This window comes from Schistocerca serialis, chromosome 2 (genome assembly GCF_023864345.2).
Source record: "Schistocerca serialis cubense isolate TAMUIC-IGC-003099 chromosome 2, iqSchSeri2.2, whole genome shotgun sequence".
Classification (NCBI taxonomy): domain Eukaryota; kingdom Metazoa; phylum Arthropoda; class Insecta; order Orthoptera; family Acrididae; genus Schistocerca; species Schistocerca serialis.
In genome coordinates, this window is record NC_064639.1 from 704,845,878 (window position 1) to 704,870,626 (window position 24,749).

The 24,749-nt window shown below is 45.8% G+C and overlaps 1 protein-coding gene across 5 annotated transcripts in view; it reads left to right on the plus strand.

Annotated features, from left to right (window-relative positions):
• Window positions 1-24,749, plus strand: part of LOC126457855 (uncharacterized) — a 311,923-nt gene that overhangs the window by 91,772 nt on the left and 195,402 nt on the right. For 4 of the 5 annotated variants that reach the window (XM_050094498.1, XM_050094501.1, XM_050094500.1 and 1 more), the window contains one exon: window positions 13,720-13,836. The exons of the other annotated variant lie outside the window; for it this stretch is intronic. In XM_050094498.1, the coding sequence (XP_049950455.1) occupies window positions 13,720-13,836 (117 nt within the window). The remainder of the gene's footprint in view (window positions 1-13,719; window positions 13,837-24,749) is intronic. 5 annotated transcript variants of the gene reach the window in all.

The window sequence follows — 24,749 nt, forward strand, 5'->3', positions numbered from 1 at the left end:
AATCTCACTCTCTGGCAAGTATGTGCCAGGTAACTAGATTAATGACAGAAAAGCCCCACTGTGGTTAAGTAACAAAATTAAGAAAATTCCAGGAAAAGAGAGACTGTTGTACTCTTCGTTCAAAAAAGAATGCAGACAGATTGAAAAGCAAAAATTGCTGGAAATTTGTGTGTCTGTAAACAGATCAATGCAGAGATCATGCAATAACTTCTACCATCATACTATAATGGAAGATCTTGCCAAGAATCCTAGAAAATTCCAGTCCTACGTGAAATCACTAACTGGAGTGAAGGCTTCTATTCAGTTACTTATAGACAAGTCTCGTGTGGCAACAGAAGACAACAAAAGGAGAGAGAAGTTTTGGATGTCACATTTAAAAAAATCATTTATCCTGGATGACTGTAGAGACATACCATTGTTCGACTGCTGAACACGTGGGAGACGTAGAAAAATAAGTCACCAGGTCCAGATTGAATCTCAGCTTGATTATACAGGGAGTAGTTGCTTGCATTTATCACACATCTGTTACTCAGTGGAGAGAGCCAACCAACTGGAAAATAAATCAATGAAAATAATCAATTTTTGAAAAATAATTGTGACTGGATAGATAAAAAATCTGTTCACCAAGTGACAGCAGGAATATATATATATATATATATATATGGAAGATATATATATATATATATATATATATATATATATATATATATATAAGATTTTTCAAACCTTTGGAGCCAGTGGCTCCTTCTTCTGGCAGGAGGGGTGAAGGAAGAGGACTGGTGAGGTTTAGCAAAAGGGGTAGAATTCAGAAAAGGAACTTGGAACCCATTTCAGGGGAAACTTAACAGGACTCACTAAGTCTAACCTGACCTAGGGTTACGGGTGAATTTTCCAATTCTACACCTTTTCCTGAACTTCACCAGTTCTCTTCCTTCACCGCTCTTCCGCTTCCTTCCCCGCTCTTCCGCTTCCTTCCCCGCTCTTCCGCTTCCTTCCCCGCTCTTCCGCTTCCTTCCCCGCTCTTCCGCTTCCTTCCCCGCTCTTCCGCTTCCTTCCCCGCTCTTCCGCTTCCTTCCCCGCTCTTCCGCTTCCTTCACCGCTCTTCCTGTTCCTTCACCGCTCTTCCTGTTCCTTCACCGCTCTTCCTGTTCCTTCACCTCCACTTCCACACCTCTTCCCCTTCCTCCACACCTCTTCCCCTTCCTCCACACCTCTTCCCCTTCCTCCACACCTCTTCCCCTTCCTCCACACCTCTTCCCCTTCCTCCACACCTCTTCCCCTTCCTCCACACCTCTTCCCCTTCCTCCACACCTCTTCCCCTTCCTCCACACCTCTTCCCCTTCCTCCACACCTCTTCCCCTTCCTCCACACCTCTTCCTCTTGGCCTTCCCCTTGCCCCTCTTGGCCTTCCCCTTGCCCCTCTTGGCCCTTGCCGCCCTTGGCCCCCCACCTCTTCGTCTTGCTCTTCCTCTTCCTCCACGGCTCTTCCTCTTCCTCCACGGCTCTTCCTCTTCCTCCACGGCTCTTCCTCTTCCTCCACGGCTCTTCCTCTTCCTCCACGGCTCTTCTGCCAGAAGGAGCCACTGGCTCCAAAGGCTTGCAGTCCTTAATACCTTGTGTATCTATCCAGTTACATTATACAAGCTACTGGAAAGATATGCAAGTTACTCCCAAATATAAGAGGGTAAAAGAATAGCCCGCAAAATTATTGATGAATATCCTTAACATCAGTTTATTTGTTTACTGCAGAATCCTGGAGTTTATTTTAAGTTTGTATATAATAAACTTCTTAGAGAGAGACATAAAAGTGTGTAACCACAATGATTTAAAAAGCATCACTTGTCATTTTCTTGCAGAATATACTACAAACCATAGATGAAGGGCAGCAGGCAGGTTCCAAATGCCTATAGTTCTGGAAAGCATTTGACCCAGTGGCTTATTACAAACTGTTGGCAAAAATCCGCACATAGAGAGCAGATTTTCAGATAAATGAATGGCTGGAAAACTTTTAAGTAGTATTTACAAAGCAGAAGCCAGTGTGTTATTCTCACCAGTGACCGTTTATCAGAGAGGCGGACATCATCAGGAGTACACCAGGGAAGTGTGATAGGACTGCTTCTGTTATATATATATGCATAAATGATCTGATGGATAGGGTAAGCAGCAATCTTTGACAGTTAACTGCTTATGTTATAGTGTATGGGAAAGTGTCGTCGTTGGGTGACTGTACTGGAGGATAGAGGATGACTTGTATAAAATTTCAGTTTTATATGACGAATGCCAACTTGTTTTAAATGTGGTAAAATTTAAGTAAATGCCAAAGCAATGTGAAATGGAACTAGCACATAAGATCAGTTTTAGAGAAGGTGAATGGTCAACTTTGGTTTATTGAGATGGTTCTAGGAAAAGTGTAGCTCATCTGCAAAGGAACCCACATAAAGAACACTTTTGGAACAAATTCTTGAGTACTGCTTAAGTGTTAGGGATCCCCAACCCATTCAGATCAAAGGAAGATGTTGAAGCAGTTCACATAAAGCTGGTAGTTTTGTTACAGGTAGGTTCAAGCAACACATTATTACTAAAATCCCAGACAAAGTAAGAGAAATTAGGACTTCTGTGAAAGTATGTAGACATTCGTGTCTTCCTCACTCCACTTGTGAGTGGAACAGGAAAGAGAAAGGCTAGAAGTGATACAAGATGCCCTCCACCATGCCATGTATAGTGGTTTGCATAGTATGCATGTTGATGTAGATGTAGGATTATGCATAATAAAATTCTCTGTGGTCATCTTGAGACAAACATTTCGTGACACACAAATGTGGTATCCACTTCACTCCCAAGGTGATGAATTCCGAGATTATACACATGTAATTGTCAGCAGTGCTAGGCCAACTTTGCTGAAATCTTGGTGCAGGTTAATGTCTTCTCCATTTCAAAACTGGGAGGAACTGTTTCTAGACTAGCTTCGCACGTTCCACTTCTTACAATCTTCTTGCTGTCTTTGCCGTTCATGGGTGTGGATTATGAGTATTTTTTTGTTGTTTCCCTTTGTCCTTCATTGTCAGTATGTTTATCAGTTTAAAATTTATAAAATATTCAGCATTTGTCCTTTTGGGATTATGAAACAACAGAGTAAAATCTTCAATAAAACATCGTCTGTTGACGTATTCCTTAATGGTTGCAGTTCTCTTTCCTTGCAAAAAGCTAAATGCAGGTTGTACACAATTCTTTATTTAATCTGAAAGTAAGGTACTTTGTTTTATTTTCAGCTCTGTGGTGGTGTTTACAATAACGACTCAGACATATGGGAAACAAAGCTGTATCCTTCTCCTCTGAAAGCTACTGATCTTTAGCACTTTCCGTACCACTATATTGTGAAGGTACATCTAGTTGCTTTTTTTTCTGAAAGCTCAAAGGAATCTGTGAGCTGCCTGTAGGTCTTCAGGATACATAATCGTTCCTGCACTTATGACTTATGACATAACAGATCTAGAGGATGATTTTAGTTGTATACAAATTTCCTGAATTCTTGAGTGACTCTCACACATACCATTTACATTAAATCAATCCTGGATGGAATGTAACAATATTGTGAAAAGGAAAGTTGCTACTTACCATACAATGGAGATGCCCAGTCACAGATAAGCACAACAAAAAGACAGTCACAAATATAGCTTTCGGCCAGTAAGGACTTCATCAAAATTAGATCACACACACACACACACACACACACACACACACACACACACACACACACGATGCAGTCTCAGGAAACTGAGGCCACACTAAGAACAGCAGCACCACTGCATGATGGGAGTGGCGACTGGGTGGGGGTAAGGAGGAGTCTGGGGCAGAGAAGGGGGGGATAGTAGGGTAGGGGTGCGGATGGTGATGTGCAGTTGGGGAGTGGGCAGGGATGAGTCGGAAAGAGGGTAGGGCAGCTATGTGCAGTCAGGAGATTGATGGAGGACACTGGAGAGGTGGGATAACGGAAAAGGAGAGGAGTAAAAAGACTGGGTGCAGTGGAGAATGAGGACTGTGTAGTGGTGGAATGGGAACAGAGAAGAGGCTGGATGGGAGAGGACAGTGACTAGCAAAGATTGAGGCCAGGAGGGTTACGGGAATGTAACGTAAGAAATAAAATGTAACTGTACTGTTATTTATGCAGTTATGACGTTTAAACAAATGACATAATTGTTTTCATGAAAGAAACAATTTCTGTGAAATACCTGAGAAACTAGATGAGAATTACTTACCATTGCCTATTGAGTAAGACTGGTGTAAACTCAATTATGGATATTTCTGTATCACTAGGCTTTCTGCTGGATTGTGCATTGTACAGTTGGTATTTCAGTAGCAAGCAATATGCAGAAATTGCCCTTGTGTTCCATTACTTATAAAATCAAGTTAAAAATTGGAGTATACAAATGTGTAATGCACTATTGTGCGTTTACTTACTTTCATTGTCTCCAGAATCATTGTCAACATGTAACTCTAAATCATAGTCTGCCATTATATTACAGACCAAGGAAGTATCATTTCCTTAGAAGTATACAAATTTATCAAGAGGCATCAGGAGAAGATACATTCCAGGATGTGGTTCATTTTTTCCCGGTGGATATCTGTCTTCACTGCAAGAAGCAAAGTGTAACTCAATAATGGCGACAGTGGATATGGACCACATTTGTATGTGTGTGTCTTGTTGTGGTCTTGCTAATTATTTGTGCCTGTTTTGTATCCTGCACTGGTACACTTGCAGATGTAGCGTGCCATTACCACCTTCCTTTCCTTCTGTCAGTCCGGTGAGCATCTCGTATGGAACAGGTAACGTCAGGCCCAATAAACACTACACACAGCAATAACAGAACAGAGAGGACCTGGCATTTGTAAAGCATGTGTTCCACTAAGGTATCGCATGAGCCCACAACCGATGTGCAGGGCAGGCAGTCATTCAGAGAAGCTCTCTGCCTGAGCAGAACAGTTTTCCCCTGCCTATGTCATGTTGGTTGACTGTATTCTCTAGTGTGCCAGATATTTCACCAGGCTGAACTCTACCACTGTCTCTCTCTCTCTCTCTCTCTCTCTCTCTCTCTCTCTCTCTCACACACACACACACACACACACACGAGAGAGAGAGAGAGAGAGAGAGAGAGAGAGAGAGAGAGAGAGAGAGAGAGAGAGTGTCACTGTTTACATGAAATACATTGAAACAAGTAAATAATACTTTACGTCAATTTTTCATATTTTTCCTACGAAAGACGTGCCATGTTGTCCAGGATGTCAGTGCAGTAGAGAAAAACTGTTTCAGATTCTGTCTCAAGCATACCTTGAACATATTACTAATCTTTCTTTAATAGATAAGTGTTCCAACACGTTACTGAGTTTTCCTCTCATGTCTTCCTCTGTCATCATATGAATCTCTTCAGATTTATGTCTGTTTACTCAGAAGATTTCCCTGCATATTTGATCAGAAACTTTGTGTGGGCAACACATTTTCACCATATGTTGTTCAATTTTGCATGTACTTGCTATTTTAGAGAGACCATTCAGTGCTTTTATATGTATCATAAAAACATTTCTGAGTTCATAATCAGATTCAGAATCTTATTTTTCCTGTGGCAGTAGGTTTATGGTGGACATTGCAGGACATCATGAGCTGTACGGGTACTATGTCATTACTTTGCTTTTATTTGCTTGCCTGCAGTAACTGTGCTGTACATTTGATCTTTGTCTCTGGGATGCAGTGTGTACCAGGCTTCAGAGAGTACACTGTTTATACTATGGGCTTGTTATGCCATTTCTAATTAAATTGTCCACTTCCAAAAGGAAGGTGCATTACTTTGATAATTTACTAGTAATTTCCTTATACAATTCACTTTTCTAGTGTTCTGACAAATATCATTCATTGAGTGGGTGTCCATAACCTTTTGAAGCCTTAGGAAACTGGAGCATACATTACAAACCACAGGCTATTGCACCTAAAACACACCGTGATCACTGCATGATGCTCTGGCACTTTGCTTGGGCAACGTGGTGTATCAGTTTTAATTGAGAATGTGCTGGACAGTCTATGAATGAGTCAGAGTTAAATCAGTTTCAGCTTTAAGTACTTCAGACTGGCCATTGATATGCCCTCCAACCAAGTGAGCTGGGGTAGCGACAGGACACTGGGCTCACCTTCAGGAGTAGTGGTGTTCGAATCTCCATCCAGCCACCCAGATTGGAATTTTATATGTTGTCCCTAAATTGATAAAGGAGAGTGCCTAGCTGTTTATTCTCAAAAGTGTATGGCCATTTTCCTTTTCCGTTCTGAGCTTGTGCTCTGTCTCTATGATTTTGTTGTCAGTGAGAATTTTTAAACCTGATCTTTTTTTCCTTGCTTCTCGGTCTCCAGTCTCATAGCTGAATGTGCATGTGCCCATAAAAGAACAAGAGAGTTTATGATAGTATTATGAAAGGATAGTTGCTATTCACCACATAGCGGAGATGCAGAGTGCAGATAGTCACAACAAAAAGTCTGTCAGCAAGTAAGCTTTCTGTTAAAAACGCTTCATTCATGTTACACAACATACACACACTCACACAAATGCAACTGAAACGCACATGACCACAGTCGCTGAGGCCGGACTATGAGCAGCAGCACATGTTGAGAGAAGCAACCAGATGGTTATGGTAAGGAGGAGGTTGAAGCAGGGTGAGGAAGGGATAGCATGGGGAGGAGAAGGTTAGCAGGGAAGGGGTGGGGGATGGCAAAGTGCTGCTTGTGGGAACATACAGGGACGAGGTGGGGAGACGGTAGGGCAATTAGGTGCAGTCCAGAGGTTAGACAGAGGGTGATAAAGGTGGGGAGGGGGAGCTGGGGGGGGAGGGGGCAGAGGGAAAGAAGATGAGTAACAAGACTGTGGGTGCATTGGTGCAATAGAGGACTGTGTAGTGGGAACAGGGAAGGGCCTAAATGGGTAAAGGACAGCGACTAACAAAGGTTGAGACCAGGAGGGTTACAGTAACGTAAGATATGTTGCAGGGAGAGTTCCCAACTGTACAGTTCAGAGAAACTGTTGGTGGGAAGGATCCAGATGGTACCATGGGATGTGAAGCAGTCATTGAAATGAAGAACGTCATGTTGGGCAGTGTACTCAGCAACTGGCTGATCCAGCTGTTTCTCGGCCATAATTTATTTCAAACCGTAATTCTCCACCCAACATTGTACCAAGGTCTTACCATCCAGCTACAGAGGAGCATTCCTCTTGTGACTCAGTAACACCCAAGAATGGAGCAACGGAATCACATTCTCAGGCGGGGTTTCGACTACCTCTTGTCATGCCACAAAATGAGAAATATTCTACCCATTACTCTTCACACCCCTCGCGCCATGGCATTCCACTGCCCACTCAACCTACACAATATCCTCGTCCGTTCCTACACAACCCCTGCTCCCTTCCCCTTGCCTTATGGCTTATATCCCTGTAATAGACCTGGATGCAAGATCTACCCCATGCATTCTCCCACAGCCACCTACCACAAGAAGTCCAGTCACAAGCACCACCTATCCCATCAAAGGCCTACCTGTGAAACAAGTTATGTGATCTACAAGCTAAGCTGCAATCACTGTGCTGCATTCTACATGGGTGTGAAACCAACAAGCTGTCTGTGTCTGTATAAATGGCCACAGACAAACTGTGGCCAAGAAACAGCTGCATCCACTTGCTGAAGGTGCACCTCGACATTCTTCATTTCTATCACTGCTTCACATCCTGTGTCATCTGGATCCTTCTCACCAATATAATATTCTCTGCATTGTATGAGTGGGAACTCTCCCTGCAATATATTCTACATTCCCGTAACCCTCCTGGCCTCAACCTTTGTTAGTCATTGTCCTTTAGCCCTTTAGCCACCTAGCCCCTTCTCTGTTCCCATTCCAGTGCTACACGACCCTTTATTCCACCAATGCACCCACAGTCTTGTTACTTCTCACCTTATCTGCTGCTTCCCCCCCCCCCCCCCCCTCTCCCCCCATCCCACCTTCACTCCCTGCCCTCCATCTAACTGCCCCCACAAGCAGCAATTTACCACCCGCCACCCATATGGCAGCCAGAGACTGTGTGTGTGTGTGTGTGTGTGTGTGTGTGTGTGTGTGTGTGTGTGTGTGTGTGTGTGTGTGTGTGTGTGTCCAGGCTTTTTGTTGTGCCTATCTGCGACAGAGTGCCCCTGCTATACTGTGAGTAGCAACTATTCTTTTCATAATATTGTCATTATTCCATCCTGGATTTTCCATTGTTTAACATAAGAGTTTAATATCATGTACTAGCTGCTGCTCAGTTATACAGCCCAAAATTGTATATAAGCATGTCTCTAGCAAAAGTGTACTGGTAGGTGAAACACAAAATTAATTTAATTTCCCATGATTTCAATAAATGGCTTCAGACAAATGCTGGAAATATTTTAGTTATTGTGGCATTCAATCTGAAGACTGACTTGATGCAGCTCTCCACACTAGTCTCTCTTGTGCAAGTTTCTTGATCTCTGCATATCCCCTACAATTTATGTCCATTTGAAACAATTTGCTGTAGTCAAGCCTTTGTCACCCTTTACAATTTTTACACTCCCCTGCTCACAAACACCTCCCTCCCCTCCCCTCCACCCTCACTCCATTACAAAATTAAGAACTCATCGATGCTTCAGGATATATTGTATTAATTTATTCCTTCTTGTAGTGAAGTTGTGAGGCAGAGTTGTTTTCTTCCCAGACTGATTCTGTACCTCTCCAGTAGTTACTCAATATACTTGTCTAATCTTCAGCATCCTTCGACAATAGCTGGCCGGGGTGGCCGAGCAGTTCTAGGCGCTACAGTCTAAAATCGCGCGCCCGCTACGGTCACAGGTTCAAATCCTGCCTCAGGCATGGATGTGTGTGATGTCCTTAGGTTAGTTAGGTTTAAGTAGTTCTAAGTTCTAGGGGACTGATGACTTCAGCAGTTAAGTCCCATAGTGCTCAGAGCCATTTGAACCTTCTGCAATAACACATTTCAAAATCTTCTGTTCTTCCCTTGTCTGCACTGTTTATTTCACTTCCATAAATCAAAACATTCCAAATAATACATTTATATTGATGGTTAACAAATTCTCTTTTTCAGAAATGATTATCATAACCATTCAGCATTTTAAATCCTGTTGACTTCAAATCACTAGAAGTTATTTTGCTGCCTAAATAGCAAAACTCATCTTGCTGTCTAATTTCCTAATCTGCTTCCCTCTGCATCACCTGATTTAATTCGAGTACATTCCAGTATACTTGTTTTACTTCTGTTGATGTTCATCTCGTAAAGTCTTTTCAAGTTACTATCTACTCTATTCAACGACATTCAAATTTATGTGATGTCTCTTACAGAACTGCAATCATTGGTAAACCTTATAGTTTTTATTTATTTTCCATGAACTTTACTACATTTTCTAAATTTCTCTTTACCTTTCTCGGAAGCTTTCTTTGTGTACAGATTGAACAACATTGGGTAAAGACTACAACTACTGCCTCCCATCCAATTCTAACAACTCATATAACTGCAGTTTGGTTTCTGTACAAGTTGTAGGTATATATTCATTCTGTGTATTTTATCCCTGGAAAGTAAATTTGAAAAGAACATGGCCAGTTTCCTGCCTTACCCTTTTTTCATTGGATCTCCAACTTGATCTCTAATGATTTTATTGCCAACAAAATATTAAACTCTTACTTCCCTCCCATCTTCAATCAATTGTAAAAAGTATTATCATCTGTCATAGGTAATGTAATAAATATACCAAAATGTTGACTAAGCTCCAAACACAGAAGAAACTGTTTTGAAGTAGCTGCTACACGATTGACACAAGAAATTGTCAGTAGGATGAGAGTGAGCGAAAAACTCTTCACACTGACGGTGGTTAAAATTTGATGTATGAAACCTTTGTGCCTTTCAGAAGTGTTAATTCTTCTCAGTTTCTTACAATTCCAGAAGTTGCTTCAGTTATAAGTATAAGCTGTAGAAGTGCACAAAATTAAGAATTTTTGTACAAGATGGATTCCTTGTTTCATGACTGTAGGATACCCTACCAACACTGATCAGTCCTGTGTCCTGTGTCAAGGGGAGACAAAGGCAAAAGGGCAAGGGCCTATTAGTCATTGGTTTGAATGTGTGGCAAAAATAGTACCTCTTAGAGAAATGGCAACAAGGGAAGGGAGAAAACACCATATGCACATGTTTAGCAACCATTGAGGGGCGCAACCAGTTGCAAATTGTGACTTACGTTGGGACAAACAATGCGTGTTGTCTGGCCTGCGAGGACATAGCTGGATCATTCCAGGAAGGTTAAGAATGCCAGCCTTGCTCATGGAGTTTCAGTGAAGTTGACAGTCTGTAGCACTGTCCCAAGGACAGACCATGGCTTTCTGATTCTTTGTTGAGTGGAAGGTGTAAGCCAGAATTGCAAAGGTTCTGTGACAAGCCACACTGTCATTTTTTAGACTTTCCCCATTGGCTGGAGAGCTGTGCAGTCCTCCTAAATGGATCATTTGTGCACTACACATCAGAGACTGCTACCCAGGTAAATGACTTTGTGTGAGGTGCTGCACACAAGGGGTTTTTAGATTACTATAAATTTAGGGAACATAGAAGTATTGGTGTAAGATCCAAAGAAATACCCCTCCTCCATCCACAGGTGAGAGGATTAACATCCTAGTGGTTAACTGCTGAAGCATTCACAACAAAGTGACAGAGTTTGAAGCAATCCTAAAATGCAGTGAACTCGCGTAAATACTAGGTGCCAAAAGCTGCTTAAAACCCAAAATTTAGAGCAGTGATATTTTTGAGGAAAATTTAAGTATATATTGAAAGGATAGACTGATGGGAAATGGAGGTAGTGTACTTGTAGGAGCAGACAAGAGACACAAATCCACTGAGATAGAAATTGAAGCAGTATGTGAGATTGTTTGGGCATGGTTCAGTATCAAGAGTGAGCACAAAATTATAATTGGATCCTTTTACCAGACATCTTACTCACCTGATGCAACCAAAAACTTTAGAGGAAACCTCAGTTCCTTAATCATACTGTAATGCTCGGGCTCCAGGGCCTGACACTCAGTTGGGACTGTTACACCTCACTAGCGGACATGACTAGACATCCTGCAGAACATTGCTAAATGCCATAACTAGAACAGATAGTTTGGAATTCCACTCATGATGAGAATATATTGGACCTAATAGCAATAAATAGACCTGAATTTTTTGAGGATGTCTTCATTGAAACTGGTGTAAGTGACTATGAGGCAGTTGTAACAACAATGATTTCCAGAGTACAAAGGGAAAATAAAATGAGTAGAAAGATTTATATGTTCAGGTAAGCCAGATAAAGGGGCATATCTCATTGAGGAACTTAAAACTTTTAACTGAAGATGGGGCAAGTAGACTAACTATGGCTCAGATTTAAAAGAAAAGTTAATCATGTACTGAATAGATATGTACCTAGTATAACAGTTCATGACGGAAGTGATACTCTGTGGTATATAGTCACCAAAGAGAAACTTCTAAAGAAACAGAAACTACTGTATAATAGATGTAAAACAAAGCACATGACTATATAGGGGGATTTTTAATGAAATTCATTTGGCTGTCAAGAGGGCAGTGTATGAAGCCCTCGGTGACTACCATAGGAGAAATTAGTGAAACACCTTTCACAAAACCCAAAGAAATTATGATTTTGTATGAACACTGCTAGTGGTACCAAAGTTGGTGTCCAGACACTCGACACTCATGAGCGATACAGGAAGTGAAATTGAGGGTAGCAAAGCAAAAGTGGAAATGCATGATGTTCCTGTATCAAGAAAAATCCAAGATTGATGCCTCAATTAGATTCTTGTACCACTGTGAAGATGAGTGAAATTAGGATTAGTGCCAGTGTCATTGAGAAGAAGTTGAAGTTATGGAAACTGAATAAGGCTCCATGGCCTGATGGAGCACCTTTAGATTCAATTTTGAATTCAGCTGAGTCAGCCCATGTTATATAATTCCCCTCTCAATGAGAGAGAGAGAGAGAGAGAGAGAGAGAGAGAGAGAGAGAGAGAGAGAGAGAGAGAGGAGAGAGAGAGAGAGAGCGAGAGCGCAACTGTTTCCAGTGGTTTGAGGAAAGCTATGGTTACACCCATTTACAGGAAGGGCAGGAAAGGTGATCCATAATACCACCATCCAGTGTCCTTGGGATCCATCTATTGTAGAATATTAGATTATATCCTGTCATCAAATGCATGAGGTACTCCCCTCCAAACTGTATAGATTGCGAAAATATGTATCATGTGCAACCGAAATTTCACTTTCCTCACATGGCATACTGAAAGCCATAGATCGAGGCAGGCAAATAGGTGTAGTGTTTCTTGTCTTCTGAAAGACATTTGAATTCTGTCAGACATATGCTTATTGTTGAAAGTATGGTAATATGGGTTATCAAGTGAGACACATGACTGGATTGATTATTTCTGGGTGTGGATATAGCATGTTATCTGGGATGGAGAGTCATTGACAGATGTATGGAAGTAACGTCACATGTGCCCCCTTGAAGACTGATGGATCCTTGCTATTCATGTTGTATGTTAGTGACATTGCAGGCAACATTAGTAGTAAGCTCAGACTTCTTGCAGGTGATGCAGCCATCTACAGTGAAGTACTGTATGAAAAGTTCTGCACAAATATTCAGTCAAATCTCAGTAAGATTTCAAATTAGTACAAAGATTGGCAACTCAATTTAAATGTTCAGAAATGTTAAATGGTGCATTGTACAAAATGAAAGAACATTGTATCCTATGAAGTAAAGTATCAGTGAGTCACAGCTGGAATCAATCAACTGGCGCAAATAACTTTTTAGTAGTTTGTAGGTAAATGAAACAGAGCAATCGCGTAGGCTCAGTCATAGGTAAAACAGGTGTTAGGCTGTGGTTTATTGGTAGAATACTACAGAAATGCAGTCGGTCTGCAACGCAGACCTGTGCCAAACAGGACTAACAGTGGATATTGAATGCATTCAAAGGAGGTCAGCATGGATGTTCTCAGGTTTGTTTGACCCATGGGAAGGTGTCACGAAGATGATGAAAGAACTCAAATGGCAGAGTCTTGAAGATAAATGCAAACTATCCCATGAAAGCATACTTATAAAGTTTCTAGAACCAACTTTAACTGCTAAATCTAGGTGTATACTTTAAACTCTCCATGCATCGTTTCCATAGGGATCACGCAAGTAAGATTAGACTGACTACAACATGCACAGAGGCAGCATCATTCTTCCTGCTCACCATATGTGAATGGTATGAGAAGCAGCTTTGATAACAGGTACAGTTGGATGTATCATTTGTATTGTACCTCACAGTGGTTAGATGGGTAGAGATGTAGGTATACATTTAGATCAGTCTCATTACCATCAACAACAACTGCCTTAGATCTTTTCTGTTTGCTGGGTTTGGTCTTTGCTTTTCCTGCATATGTAAGGTGAAATATAAGTTCATATTTTCTAATCTGTTTGTTGTAAATAATAATAATAATATTTATTATTATTATTGTTATTATTCAATTCAGTTATAAACAGGAAGATGATCTTTGTCCAACTTAAAACCTCCTTTCCTTTCTTCTTGCTAACTGCTTCTTCAACTATTTTTCTACTACAGTTTGTTGATTTCATTGGTAATTGAAGGTCTCTTATATGCAGGCCGATCAAGAGGTACAGCCTTTGTGGAGCTCTTACAGGAAACCTACCCCCTGTCCAGAATCAGATCCAGAATCAGACAACCAGTCCTATGCAAGTGAAGCATCAAGTGATGAATCTGTAAGTAAATCAATGTATACCAAAGAAAAGCTGCTCATCAATTACTATTTCAGTATTTCTGAATTAATTGACATTGTTGGATATACATTTTGGTATTCATTTTGTTTTAAATTGGGAATAATTATCAATTTTGCAGAAACAAATATATTGTGATCTTCTCCATCAATATAAAGCTAATTTATTATGTATGCATTGTACATTTTTGTGGTTAGCCAAAATCAAACAATAAAAAATCCAGGATGGAATAATGACAACGTTATGGGAAGGATAGATTGCTGTTCACCATATAGATGCTGACTCGCAGACAGGCATAACAGACTGCCAAACAAGTAAGATTTTGGCCAAAAACCCTTCCTCTGAATTAGGAAACACACACACACACACACACACACACACACACACACACACACACACACACACACACACACTTACTTAAGCAAATGCAACTCACATGCACATGACCACTGTCTCTGGCTCCAGAAGCCAGACTGTGAGCTACAGCACATGATGGGTAGTGGGGATCAGTGGGAGGCTGTGGTAGGGAAGGGGGTGGGCAGCAGGGTAGGGATGGAAGGCAGTAAAATGCTGCTTAAAGGAGAATACAGGGACGGCGTGGGGAGAGGGGGAGAGGGTAGGGCAGCAAGGTGCACTCGGGAGGCTAGACAGAGGTGAGGATGGATGTGGAAAAGGAGAGAAGTAAAAAGACTGTGCGTGTAATTGAGTAGAAAGCTACATAGTGCTGGTGGGGGAAGAGGTAAGAGGATAGGTAGGTGAAGAACAGTGACTAAAGAAGGTTGAGGCCAGAAGGGTTTTTAGAACATAAGATATACTTCAGGGAGAGTTCCCGCCTATGCAGTTCAGATAAGCTACTGTTGGTAGTCATGATTCAGATGGCACGGGCTGTGAAGCAGTCATTGAAATGAGGAATACTGTGTTGGGCAGCATGCTCAGCAAGTGGGTGGTCCTGCTGCTTCTTGGCCACAGTTTGTTGATGGCCATCCATGGGGACAGACAGCTTGTTGGTTGCCACGTCCATGTAGAATGCAGCACAGTGGTTGCAGCTTAGCTTTTAGATCATATGACTGGTTTCACAGGTGGACCTGCCTTTGATGGGATAAGTGATGCTTGTGGATTGGAGGGTGTGTGGAACGGGTCGTGCATCTAGGTCTGTTACAGGAATATGAGCCATGAGGCAAGGGGTTAGGAGCAGGTGTTGTGTAGGGATGGACGAGCATATTGTGTAGGTTCAGTGGGTGGCAGAATACAACTGTGGGAGCTATGGGAAGGATACTGGGTATGACATTCCTCATTTCAGGGCAAATGATGAGAAGTAGTCAAAACGCTGGCAGAGAATGTTATTTAGTAGCTCCAGTCTTCGGTGGTACTGAGTCTTGAGTGGAATGCTCCTTTGTGGCCGGATGGTAGGACTTTGGGGAGTGGTGGGTGAATGGAGAGATAAGGCATGGGAAATGTTTCTCTACAAGGTTGGGAGGGTAGTCACAGTCTGTGAAGACCTCAGTGAGACCCTTGGTATATTTTGACAAGGACTGCTTGTCACTACAGATACAATGGCCACGGTTGGTTAGGTTGTATGGAGGGGACTTCTTGGTATGGAATGGGTGGTAGCTGTCAAAGTGGACATATTTCTGGTGGTTGGTAGGTGTGATATAGACGGAGGTGCTGATGCAGCCATGTTTGAGGTGGTGGAGGTCAACAATGAGGAAGGTAGCTTGTTGGGTAGAATAGAACCATGATTCGAGGGAGGGGGGATTGTTAGGTTCCGGATGAATGTGGATAGTGTGTTGTCACCATCAAACCAGATCATGAAGATATCACCAGTGAATCTGAACCAGGTGTGGTGTTTGAGGTTCTGGGTGGCACATGAATACGTTGACATAGAGTGGTGTCATGTGGGTGGGTATGGAATTTGTCAGGCATTGGGAAAGGTAGTGTTCAATAGTGGCAATGCCATGGGCATTAGGGATCCATTCCATACCAACAAGTCCATTCCACATAGCCTAGTCATCCGTGACCATCACATTTGTAATGATGAGTAGCCCTCCTTGAAATATATATGAAGGTTCTCTCTGTGGCTTTCACTGACCATGTACACCCAACCCTGTATGGAAACACATGTCCCATGCCTTATATCTCCAGTCACCCACCATCCCAAAGTCCTACCATCTGGCCAGAAAGGAGCATTCCCCTCATGACTCAGTACCTCCTAAGACTGGAGCAGCTAAATCACATTCTCTGCCACAGTTTCGAGTACCTCTTGTTGTGTGCCCTAAAATGAGGAATGTCATACCCACTATCCTTCCCATCCCTCCCACAGTTGTATTCTGCCACCCACTGAACCTACACAATATGTTCGTCCATCCCTACACAACCCTTGCTCCTAACCACTTGCCTCATGGTTCATATCGCTGTAATAGACCTAGATGCAAAATCTGTTCCATACATCCTCCAACCACACACCTACTACAATCCAGTCATAAGCATCACCTATCCCATCAAAAGCAGGTCATCCTGCGAAACAAGTCATGTGATTTACAAATTAAGCTGCAACCACTGTGCTGTGTTCTATGTGGGCATGACAACCAACAAACTATCTGTCCGCTTGAAGGGCCACTGACAAACTGTGGCCAAGAAACAGCGGGACCATGCAATTGTTGAACTCGCCACCCAAACAACATTCTTTATTTCAGTAACTGCTTCACAGCCTGTGCCATCTGTATCCTGTGTACCAGCATCAGCTTTCGTGAACTGCACAGTTGGGAACACACTCTGCAATATATCCTGTTCCTGTAACCTTCCTGGTCTCAACCTTCATTAGTTACTGTCCTTCACCCATGTATTTTCTTCCCTGTTCCCATGCCAGCAATACATCGCCTTCTATTCCAATGCACCCACAGTATTTTTACTTCTTTCATTTTCCACTGCCCCGCCACTTCCTTCCACCTCCAATCTCATCCCTGTATGCTTCCACAAGTAGCACTTTACTGTTCCCCACCCCTACCCTGCTATCCCTCTCTCTCCCCGCCCCAGCTTCCTCCTAACCTCCACAACCCAGATTGAGTCTCCTAACATGTGATGTACCTTACAGTATGGCAGTATGGCCTTGGCAGCCAGAGACGGTGGTCATACGTTTGCGAGTTGCATTTGCGTCCAATATATATCTGTGTGTGTGTGTGTGTGTGTGTGTGTGTGTGTGTGTGTGTGTGTGTTGGGGGGGGGGGGGGGGGGTTGAGTTTATGACGTGTCAGTCTGAAACGAGGAGCTAACGCAAGATGAGTTGATGACAAAAATGTGCAAGAGTGATGTGAATGCATGTTGCTGAAAGTTATAGTGTATAAAAAAATCTAGAGAAAATGTGTATCCAGCAGTGGATGGCAAATAGTGGCTGCAGCAGCAGCAGCAGCAGCTGCTGCTGCAGCTGCTTCTCGTGCTGCTGTTGCTGCTGCTGATGATGGTAAAGGTGACTTACTCATCCAGGATAAAATATAATATAATATGAATGTAAATTAATACTCAACAAATAGAAGAGACACTAAAACAGGGACAAAAAAGTAAATATCCTGTCTTTTGGACAAATGTTAACAAATGCCCTGAGAACCCCTTTTCTTTCACGGTGCTACCACACCAGATGTAATTTAGTAGCAATCTTATCTGGCATCAGTGGTGGAGAAATGGAAGGGATGTATAGTGTGGAGATTGAGAACCCGGATAGGAGATGATTAGGAAAGAAACATGGGGGTTGAAGCTGTAGATGTCTGTAAAGGCAGATTAGGGATGGATAGGACGATAAATTAGGTGACTACAGAGGGAAGATACAGGATACAGCATAGGAAGAATAGATAGAGAACAGGAGAACAGTTACAGTGAGTAAGCTAGGAAGAAGTAGAAAGGTAAAAAAAGGCATTGAGAGATGAAACAAATGGTGGAACTGGGGTGGTAACAGAAGCAAGGGGAGGGGATGAAGGTGAGGACAGGGACCAAGTGTAGTTGAATTCATAGTATTACCAGTGTAGAATGCTTTCCAGTGGTAATATTGAGGTTGGTATCTCATGGTTGGATTTTCAAGGATATTGCATGAGTTGAATGAGCAACAGAATACTGCTTGTGGGAGGATAGATATGATAGTGAGGAAGCATTCCTCATTTCACAACATAAAGGTAGATGTTGCTAGTATAGAGTATGTGATAGGGGCTCTGCTCCTTCATATTCAACTGTTGCCAAGTGGCCAAATGAATTTAAATTGGATCAGGAGAGCTTAGATGATGATCCACACAATGGTCGGCCAAGATGTGTCACTAGTCTAGAAATCATTGCAAAACTGCACAAAATGGTCATGGAGGATCGCCAACTGAAAGTGTGTGAAATTGTTCATACTTGCCAGATGTCATTTGAAAGGGTATATCACATTTTAACTGAAGAATTAGAAATGGAAAAAATTATTTGCAAGATGGGTATCACGACTCTTGACGCTTGCCTGCGCATATGTGCCGTCGCCATGGCAAAATCGCATGAACCGAGGTATGAATTGTTGCCACACCTGCCTTATTCACTTGATTTTTCTTGGTGGATGAAGATTCACTTCAAACGAGGAATTGATAGTTGGAGTTGACAGATATTTTACAGGCCTGGAGGAAACTCATTTTTGAGATTGGATCAAGGTATTGGAACATTGTTGGACCAAGTGCATTAATCTAAAAGGAGACTACATTGAAAAATAAGACATTTCAATGATGTAAGTACTTTTTTTCTGTTCCATTCTGAGAACTTTTAAAACCACCCTTGTATAATTTAATACATGGAAAGGTCATCTGTTTGAACAGAATATTGAAACTGGTTTTCCTGCGGAAATCACTTTAGTAATGATTCTTCAGTCTATTTGTATGTTGGTTGTGTAGATTTGTTCTTAAAAATTCTGTTTGCTATGAAAACTTCTGTAGTATTTAGTTTCAGGGTTGGCTGCTTACTTGTCATCACATTTCCTGTTCTTCATACCTTGCATTGCAGTCATGTAGAAGACTCTTTGAAAGTGTGCTACAGTGTTGTCCGTTGTGGTTCTGAAGAGGCTGCTATTTGAAGTGCCCTTTTTCGTTTTCCTGTAAAAATTAGGCATTTCTTGTCATATATCCTGTGTTTCGGCAGATGAACATTCTTCAGCATCTCGTGTCTTTCATTTAGTTAACATTAAAAGTCCCACAAATACAATTTTACAACTCCATTGGCAAATTACAAACGAGACATGGTGCATCATGAAGAGGCTTATTGTTGTTTTACAAGATATCAAGTGAGGTACTACTCCCCCCTCTCCCTTCCTCCCTCCTCCCCCTCCCCCTTCCTCCCTCCTCCCCCCTCCCCCTTCCTCCCCCTTCCTCCCTCCTCCCCCTCCCCCTTCCTCCCTCCCTCCTCCCCCTCCCCCTTCCTCCCTCCCTCCCCCTTCCTCCCTCCCTCCTCCGCCCTCCCCCTTCCTCCCTCCCTCCTCCCCCTCCCCCTTCATCCCCCTCCCCCTTCCTCCCCCTCCCCCTTCCTCCCTCCTCCCCCCTCCCCCTTCCTCCCTCCCTCCTCCCCCCTCCCCCTCCCCCTTCCTCCCTCCCTCCTCCCCCTCCCCCTTCCTCCCTCCTCCCCCTCCCCCTTCCTCCCTCCTCCCCCTCCCCCTTCCTCCCTCCTCCCCCCTCCCCCCTCCCCCTTCCTCCCACCTCCCCCACCCCCTTTCTCCCTCCTCCCCCCTCCCCCTCCCCCCTTCCTCCCTCCACCCCCCCTCTCCCTCCCTCCCTCCTCCCCCACCCCCTTCCACCCTCCTCCCCCTCCCCCTCCTCCCCTCCTCCCCCTCCCCCTTCCACCCTCCTCCCCCCTCCCCCTTCCTCCCTCCTCCCCCCTCCCCCTTCCTCCCTCCTCCCCCCACCCCTTCCTCCCCCCTCCCCCCTCCCCCATCCACCCACCACCCCCTCCCCCACCCCTTCCACCCCCCCCCCCTCCCCCTTCCTCCCTCCTCCCCCTCCCCCTTCCACCCTCCACCCCCCTCCCCCTTCCACCCTCCTCCCCCTCCCCCTTCCTCCTCCTCCCCCACCCCCTTCCTCCTCCTCCCCCACCCCCTTCCTCCCTCCTCCCCCTCCCCCTTCCTCCCTCATCCCCCTCCCCCCTTCCTCCCACATCCCCCTCCCCCCTCCTCCCTCATCCCCCACCCCCTTCCTCCCTCATCCCCCTCCCCCTTCCCCCTCAACCCCCTCCCCCTTCCTCCCTCATCCCCCTCCCCCTTCCTCCCACCCCCCCCTCCCCCCTCCTCCTCCACCCCCACCCCCTTCCTCCCTCCTCCCCCTTCCTCCCTCCTCCCCCTCCCCCTTCCTCCCCCCTCCCCCATCTCCCTCCCTCCTTCCTCCCTCCTCCCCCCCTCCCTCCCTCCTTCCTCCCTCCTCCCCCTCTCCCTCCCTCCTTCCTCCCTCCTCCCCCCTCCTCCTCCCTCCTTCCTCCCTCCTTCCTCCCTCCTTCCTCCCTCCTTCCTCCCTCCTCCCTCCCTCCTCCCCCTCTCCCTCCCTCCATCCTCCCTCCTTCCCCTCTCCCTCCCTCCTTCCTCCCTCCTCCTCCTCTCCCTCCCTCCTTCCTCCCTCCTCCCCCTCTCCCTCCCTCCTTCCTCCCTCCTCCCCCTCTCCCACCCTCCTCTCCTCCCCCCTCCCCTCTCCCTCCCTCCTCTCCTCCCTCCTCCCCCTCTCCCTCCTCCTCTCCTCCCTCCTCCCCCTCTCCCTCCCTCCTCTCCTCCCTCCTCCCCCTCTCCCTCCCTCCTCTCCTCCCTCCTCCCCCTCTCCCTCCCTCCTCTCCTCCCTCCTCCCCCTCTCCCTCCCTCCTCTCCTCCCTCCTCCCCCTCTCCCTCCCTCCTCTCCTCCCTCCTCCCCCTCTCCCTCCCTCCTCTCCTCCCTCCTCCCCCTCTCCCTCCCTCCTCTCCTCCCTCCTCCCCCTCTCCCTCCCTCCTCTCCTCCCTCCTCCCCCTCTCCCTCCCTCCTCTCCTCCCTCCTCCCCCTCTCCCTCCCTCCTCTCCTCCCTCCTCCCCCTCTCCCTCCCTCCTCTCCTCCCTCCTCCCCCTCTCCCTCCCTCCTCTCCTCCCTCCTCCCCCTCTCCCTCCGTCCTCTCCTCCCTCCTCCCCCTCTCCCTCCGTCCTCTCCTCCCTCCTCCCCCTCTCCCTCCGTCCTCTCCTCCCTCCTCCCCCTCTCCCTCCGCCCTCTCCTCCCTCCTCCCCCTCTCCCTCCGCCCTCTCCTCCCTCCTCCCCCTCTCCCTCCGCCCTCTCCTCCCTCCTCCCCCTCTCCCTCCGCCCTCTCCTCCCTCCTCCCCCTCTCCCTCCGTCCTCTCCTCCCTCCTCCCCCTCTCCCTCCGTCCTCTCCTCCCTCCTCCCCCTCTCCCTTCCTCCCTCCTCCCCCTCTCCCTCCCTCCTCTCCTCCCTCCTCCCCCTCCCTCCTCTCCTCCCTCCTCCCCCTCTCCCTCCCTCCTCTCCTCCCTCCTCCCCCTCCCTCCTCTCCTCCCTCCTCCCCCTCTCCCTCCCTCCTCTCCTCCCTCCTCCCCCTCTCCCTCCCTCCTCTCCTCCCTCCTCCCCCTCTCCCTCCCTCCTCTCCTCCCTCCTCCCCCTCTCCCTCCCTCCTCTCCTCCCTCCTCCCCCTCTCCCTCCCTCCTCTCCTCCCTCCTCCCCCTCTCCCTTCGTCCCCTCCTCCCTCCTCCCCCTCTCCCTCCCTCCCTCCTCCCTCCTCCCCTCCTCCCTCCTCCCCCTCTCCCTTCGTCCCCTCCTCCCTCCTCCCCCTCTCCCTTCGTCCCCTCCTCCCTCCTCCCCCTCTCCCTTCGTCCCCTCCTCCCTCCTCCCCCTCTCCCTTCGTCCCCTCCTCCCTCCTCCCCCTCTCCTTCCTCCCTCCTCCCCTCCTCCCCCTCCTCCTTCCTCCCCCTCTCCCTTCCTCCCTCCTCCCTCCCTCCTCCCCTCTCCCTCCCTCCCTCCTCCCCCTCTCCGTCCCTCCCTTCTTCCCCTCTCCCTCCCTCCCTCCTCCCCCTCTCCGTCCCTCCCTCCTCCCCCTCTCCGTCCCTCCCTCCTCCCCCTCTCCCTCCCTCCCTCCTCCCCCCTCCTCCCTCCCCCCTCCCCCCTCCTCCCTCCTCCCTCCTCCCCCCTCCCTTCCTACCTCACTCTCCAATACCCCCCCCCCCCTTCCCCAGTCCTCAGGGGCTCAGCATTGATTTGCTGAGTACGGGCTTGACAGCCCGGGGTTCCTGAACTGGGGACTGGTAAGCACTGCCAATCCCATCACCAACAGTAAGCCCTGGGCATGCTTCAGCGACCACCACATGGTGTGGTGTCTCAGGGAACGCGGATCTTTGCTTGACTGCCCTGATCGTGAGGATGGGATAAACCTTAAAAAAAAATCCCTCAATTTCAAGGTGTGCTGTTTGCTGATGGGATGCATGGCTGTTGAGGTGGAACAGTCAGTCGTTAGCCAGCAACCCCTGGGGAACCTGCTGCACCTCAGTTGTATAAGTCTCTGTCTGAGTCAACCCTTATTTCCCTAACTGCTTGTGGAACCGAGATGGAACCCTCGAAATCGTCGTCATCTCCTCCCAGCGGGAAGGGTGTACCACCTGGGAGTACTCACACCAACACATCCAAAAGAATGAGAGAGACTAGTCCTCCTGATAATAAGAATACTTTGGACTGCAGTAACAGGGCTCATGGAGTAATGAATAACAATGTGTTTCTGGTGATAAAGAGGAAGAAGGAACATTTGAGAAAGTGTCCCCCTTTTGGAAGGTTGGAAGGGTTTGGAAGGCCCTGCTGGAACATTAAAATCTATGGAACAATTGTGTAATGGCTCATTGTTGGTTGAAACGAACAGGTCAAAGCTGGTAGACCTTCTGAAGAAATTGCAGAAACTGGGTGACTGTGATATCATTGTTGAGATGCACACCTCTCAACTCCAGCAAGGGCATTGTCGCGTGCCGAGATATCATGGACATAGCAGAACTGAAGCAAGAATGGGCACCCAGTGGAGCAATGAACACACAGGAATAATAGAGCAACTGAAAAGACTGCCACTTTCATTGTCACATTCAATTCTCCCACACTGCCTGAACATCTTATGGTGAGGTTCCTTCGACTTAATGTTCAGCCTTACATTTCAAACCCTATGCGATGCTATTAATACCAGCATTTCGACCTTACAACCATGAGTTGTGAGGTGAAGCAATCTGCGGGAACTGTGGAAAAGTTGTTCATAATGCTGGGACTGACTGCCCGTCTCCAGTGATCTGCATCAATTGCTCTGGGAACCACCCAGTCTGGAGCTGAGACGGCCCTGCTTTAGCTGAAGAATGCAAAATACAGGAGATAAAAGTGACCGAACGGATCCCCTATGCTGAAGCCAAAAAAGAATATAAGGTAATGAAACCCCCCTGTCTTTGCCTTATCATATTCTTCCATAGTGCAGAAACCTATTCTCAAGGCAGACTCTTCGACACAGCTGATAACTAGTGTTCCTGTATCAACCATAAGCACTTGTACTTATACATGTACGTTGTTGTTGTTGTTGTTGTTGTTGTGGTCTTCAGTCCTGAGACTGGTTTGATGCAGCCTACATCCTTCTGAATCTGCTTAGTGTATTCATCTCTTGGTCTCCCTCTACGATTTTTACCCTCCACGCTTCCCTTCAGTACTAAATTGATCCCTTAGAACATGTCCTACCAACCGATCCCTTCTTCTAGTCAAGTTGTGCCACAAACTTCTCCCCAATTCTGTTCAATACCTACTCATTAGTTATGTGATCTACCCATCTAATCTTCAGCATTCTTCTGTAGCACCACATTTCGAAAGCTTCTATTCTCTTTTTGTCCAAACTATTTATCGTCCATGTTTCACTTCCATACATGGCTACACTCCATATAAATACTTTCAGAAACGACTTCCTAACACTTAAATCAGTACTCGATGTTAACAAATTTCTCTTCTGATGTATTCCAGTCAACATTGTCAAAAGCTTTCTCTAAGTCTACAAATGATAGAAACGTAGGTTTGCCTTTCCTTAATCTTTCTTCTAAGATAAGTCGTAGGGTCAGTATTGCCTCACGTGTTCCCATATTTCTATGGAATCTGATCTTCCCTGAGGTCAGCTTCTACCAGTTTTTCCATTCGTCTGTAAAGAATTCGCATTAGTATTTTGCAGCTGTGACTTATTAAACTGATAGTTCGGTAATTTTCGCATCTGTCAACACCTGCTTTCTTTGGGATTGGAATTATTATATTCTTCTTGAAGTCTGAGGGAATTTCGCCTGTCTCATACATCTTGCTCACCAGATGGTAGAGTTATGTCAGGACTGGCTCTCCCAAGGCTCTCAGTAGTTTTAATGTCTACTCCTGGGGCCTTGTTTCAACATGTCAAAAGAAAAAGAGTAAGGACAAAGCAATCCAGGCAGCTGCACCAGGAAAGACCAATAACAGTTCCACAGCGAGCATCCAGAAGGTACAAGAAAAACAGAGTGCTTCTCAATGCCTCCTCAAAGAGACAGGGTGCAGGGAAAGGCTCATGACGTTTGGGTCAAAAGCTGTCACAAGCACTGTCAGATGTCATTCTTTTCCGTCTGACTGATGAGGAGGATATCGTGGAGTTAGATACCTTGGATCCAGGCAGCCCCTCCACTCCCCCTCGCTCTCAAAGTGCTTCACCTCTCCGGTGCAAAGATACGGGTAAATTAAAACTGCACCAATGAAATGGCTTCCATACTGCAGTGGAACATCAGTGGGTTCAGGACTCGTGTGGAGGAACTCAAACTTGTAGCATAGGCATGTCCCTTGTGCTTTTGTTTACAAGAAATGTGTTTTAAAGATACAGATGTCTCTGTGCTTCAGGAAAATTCGGTATACCGCAAGGATGTCCTATCGCGAGAA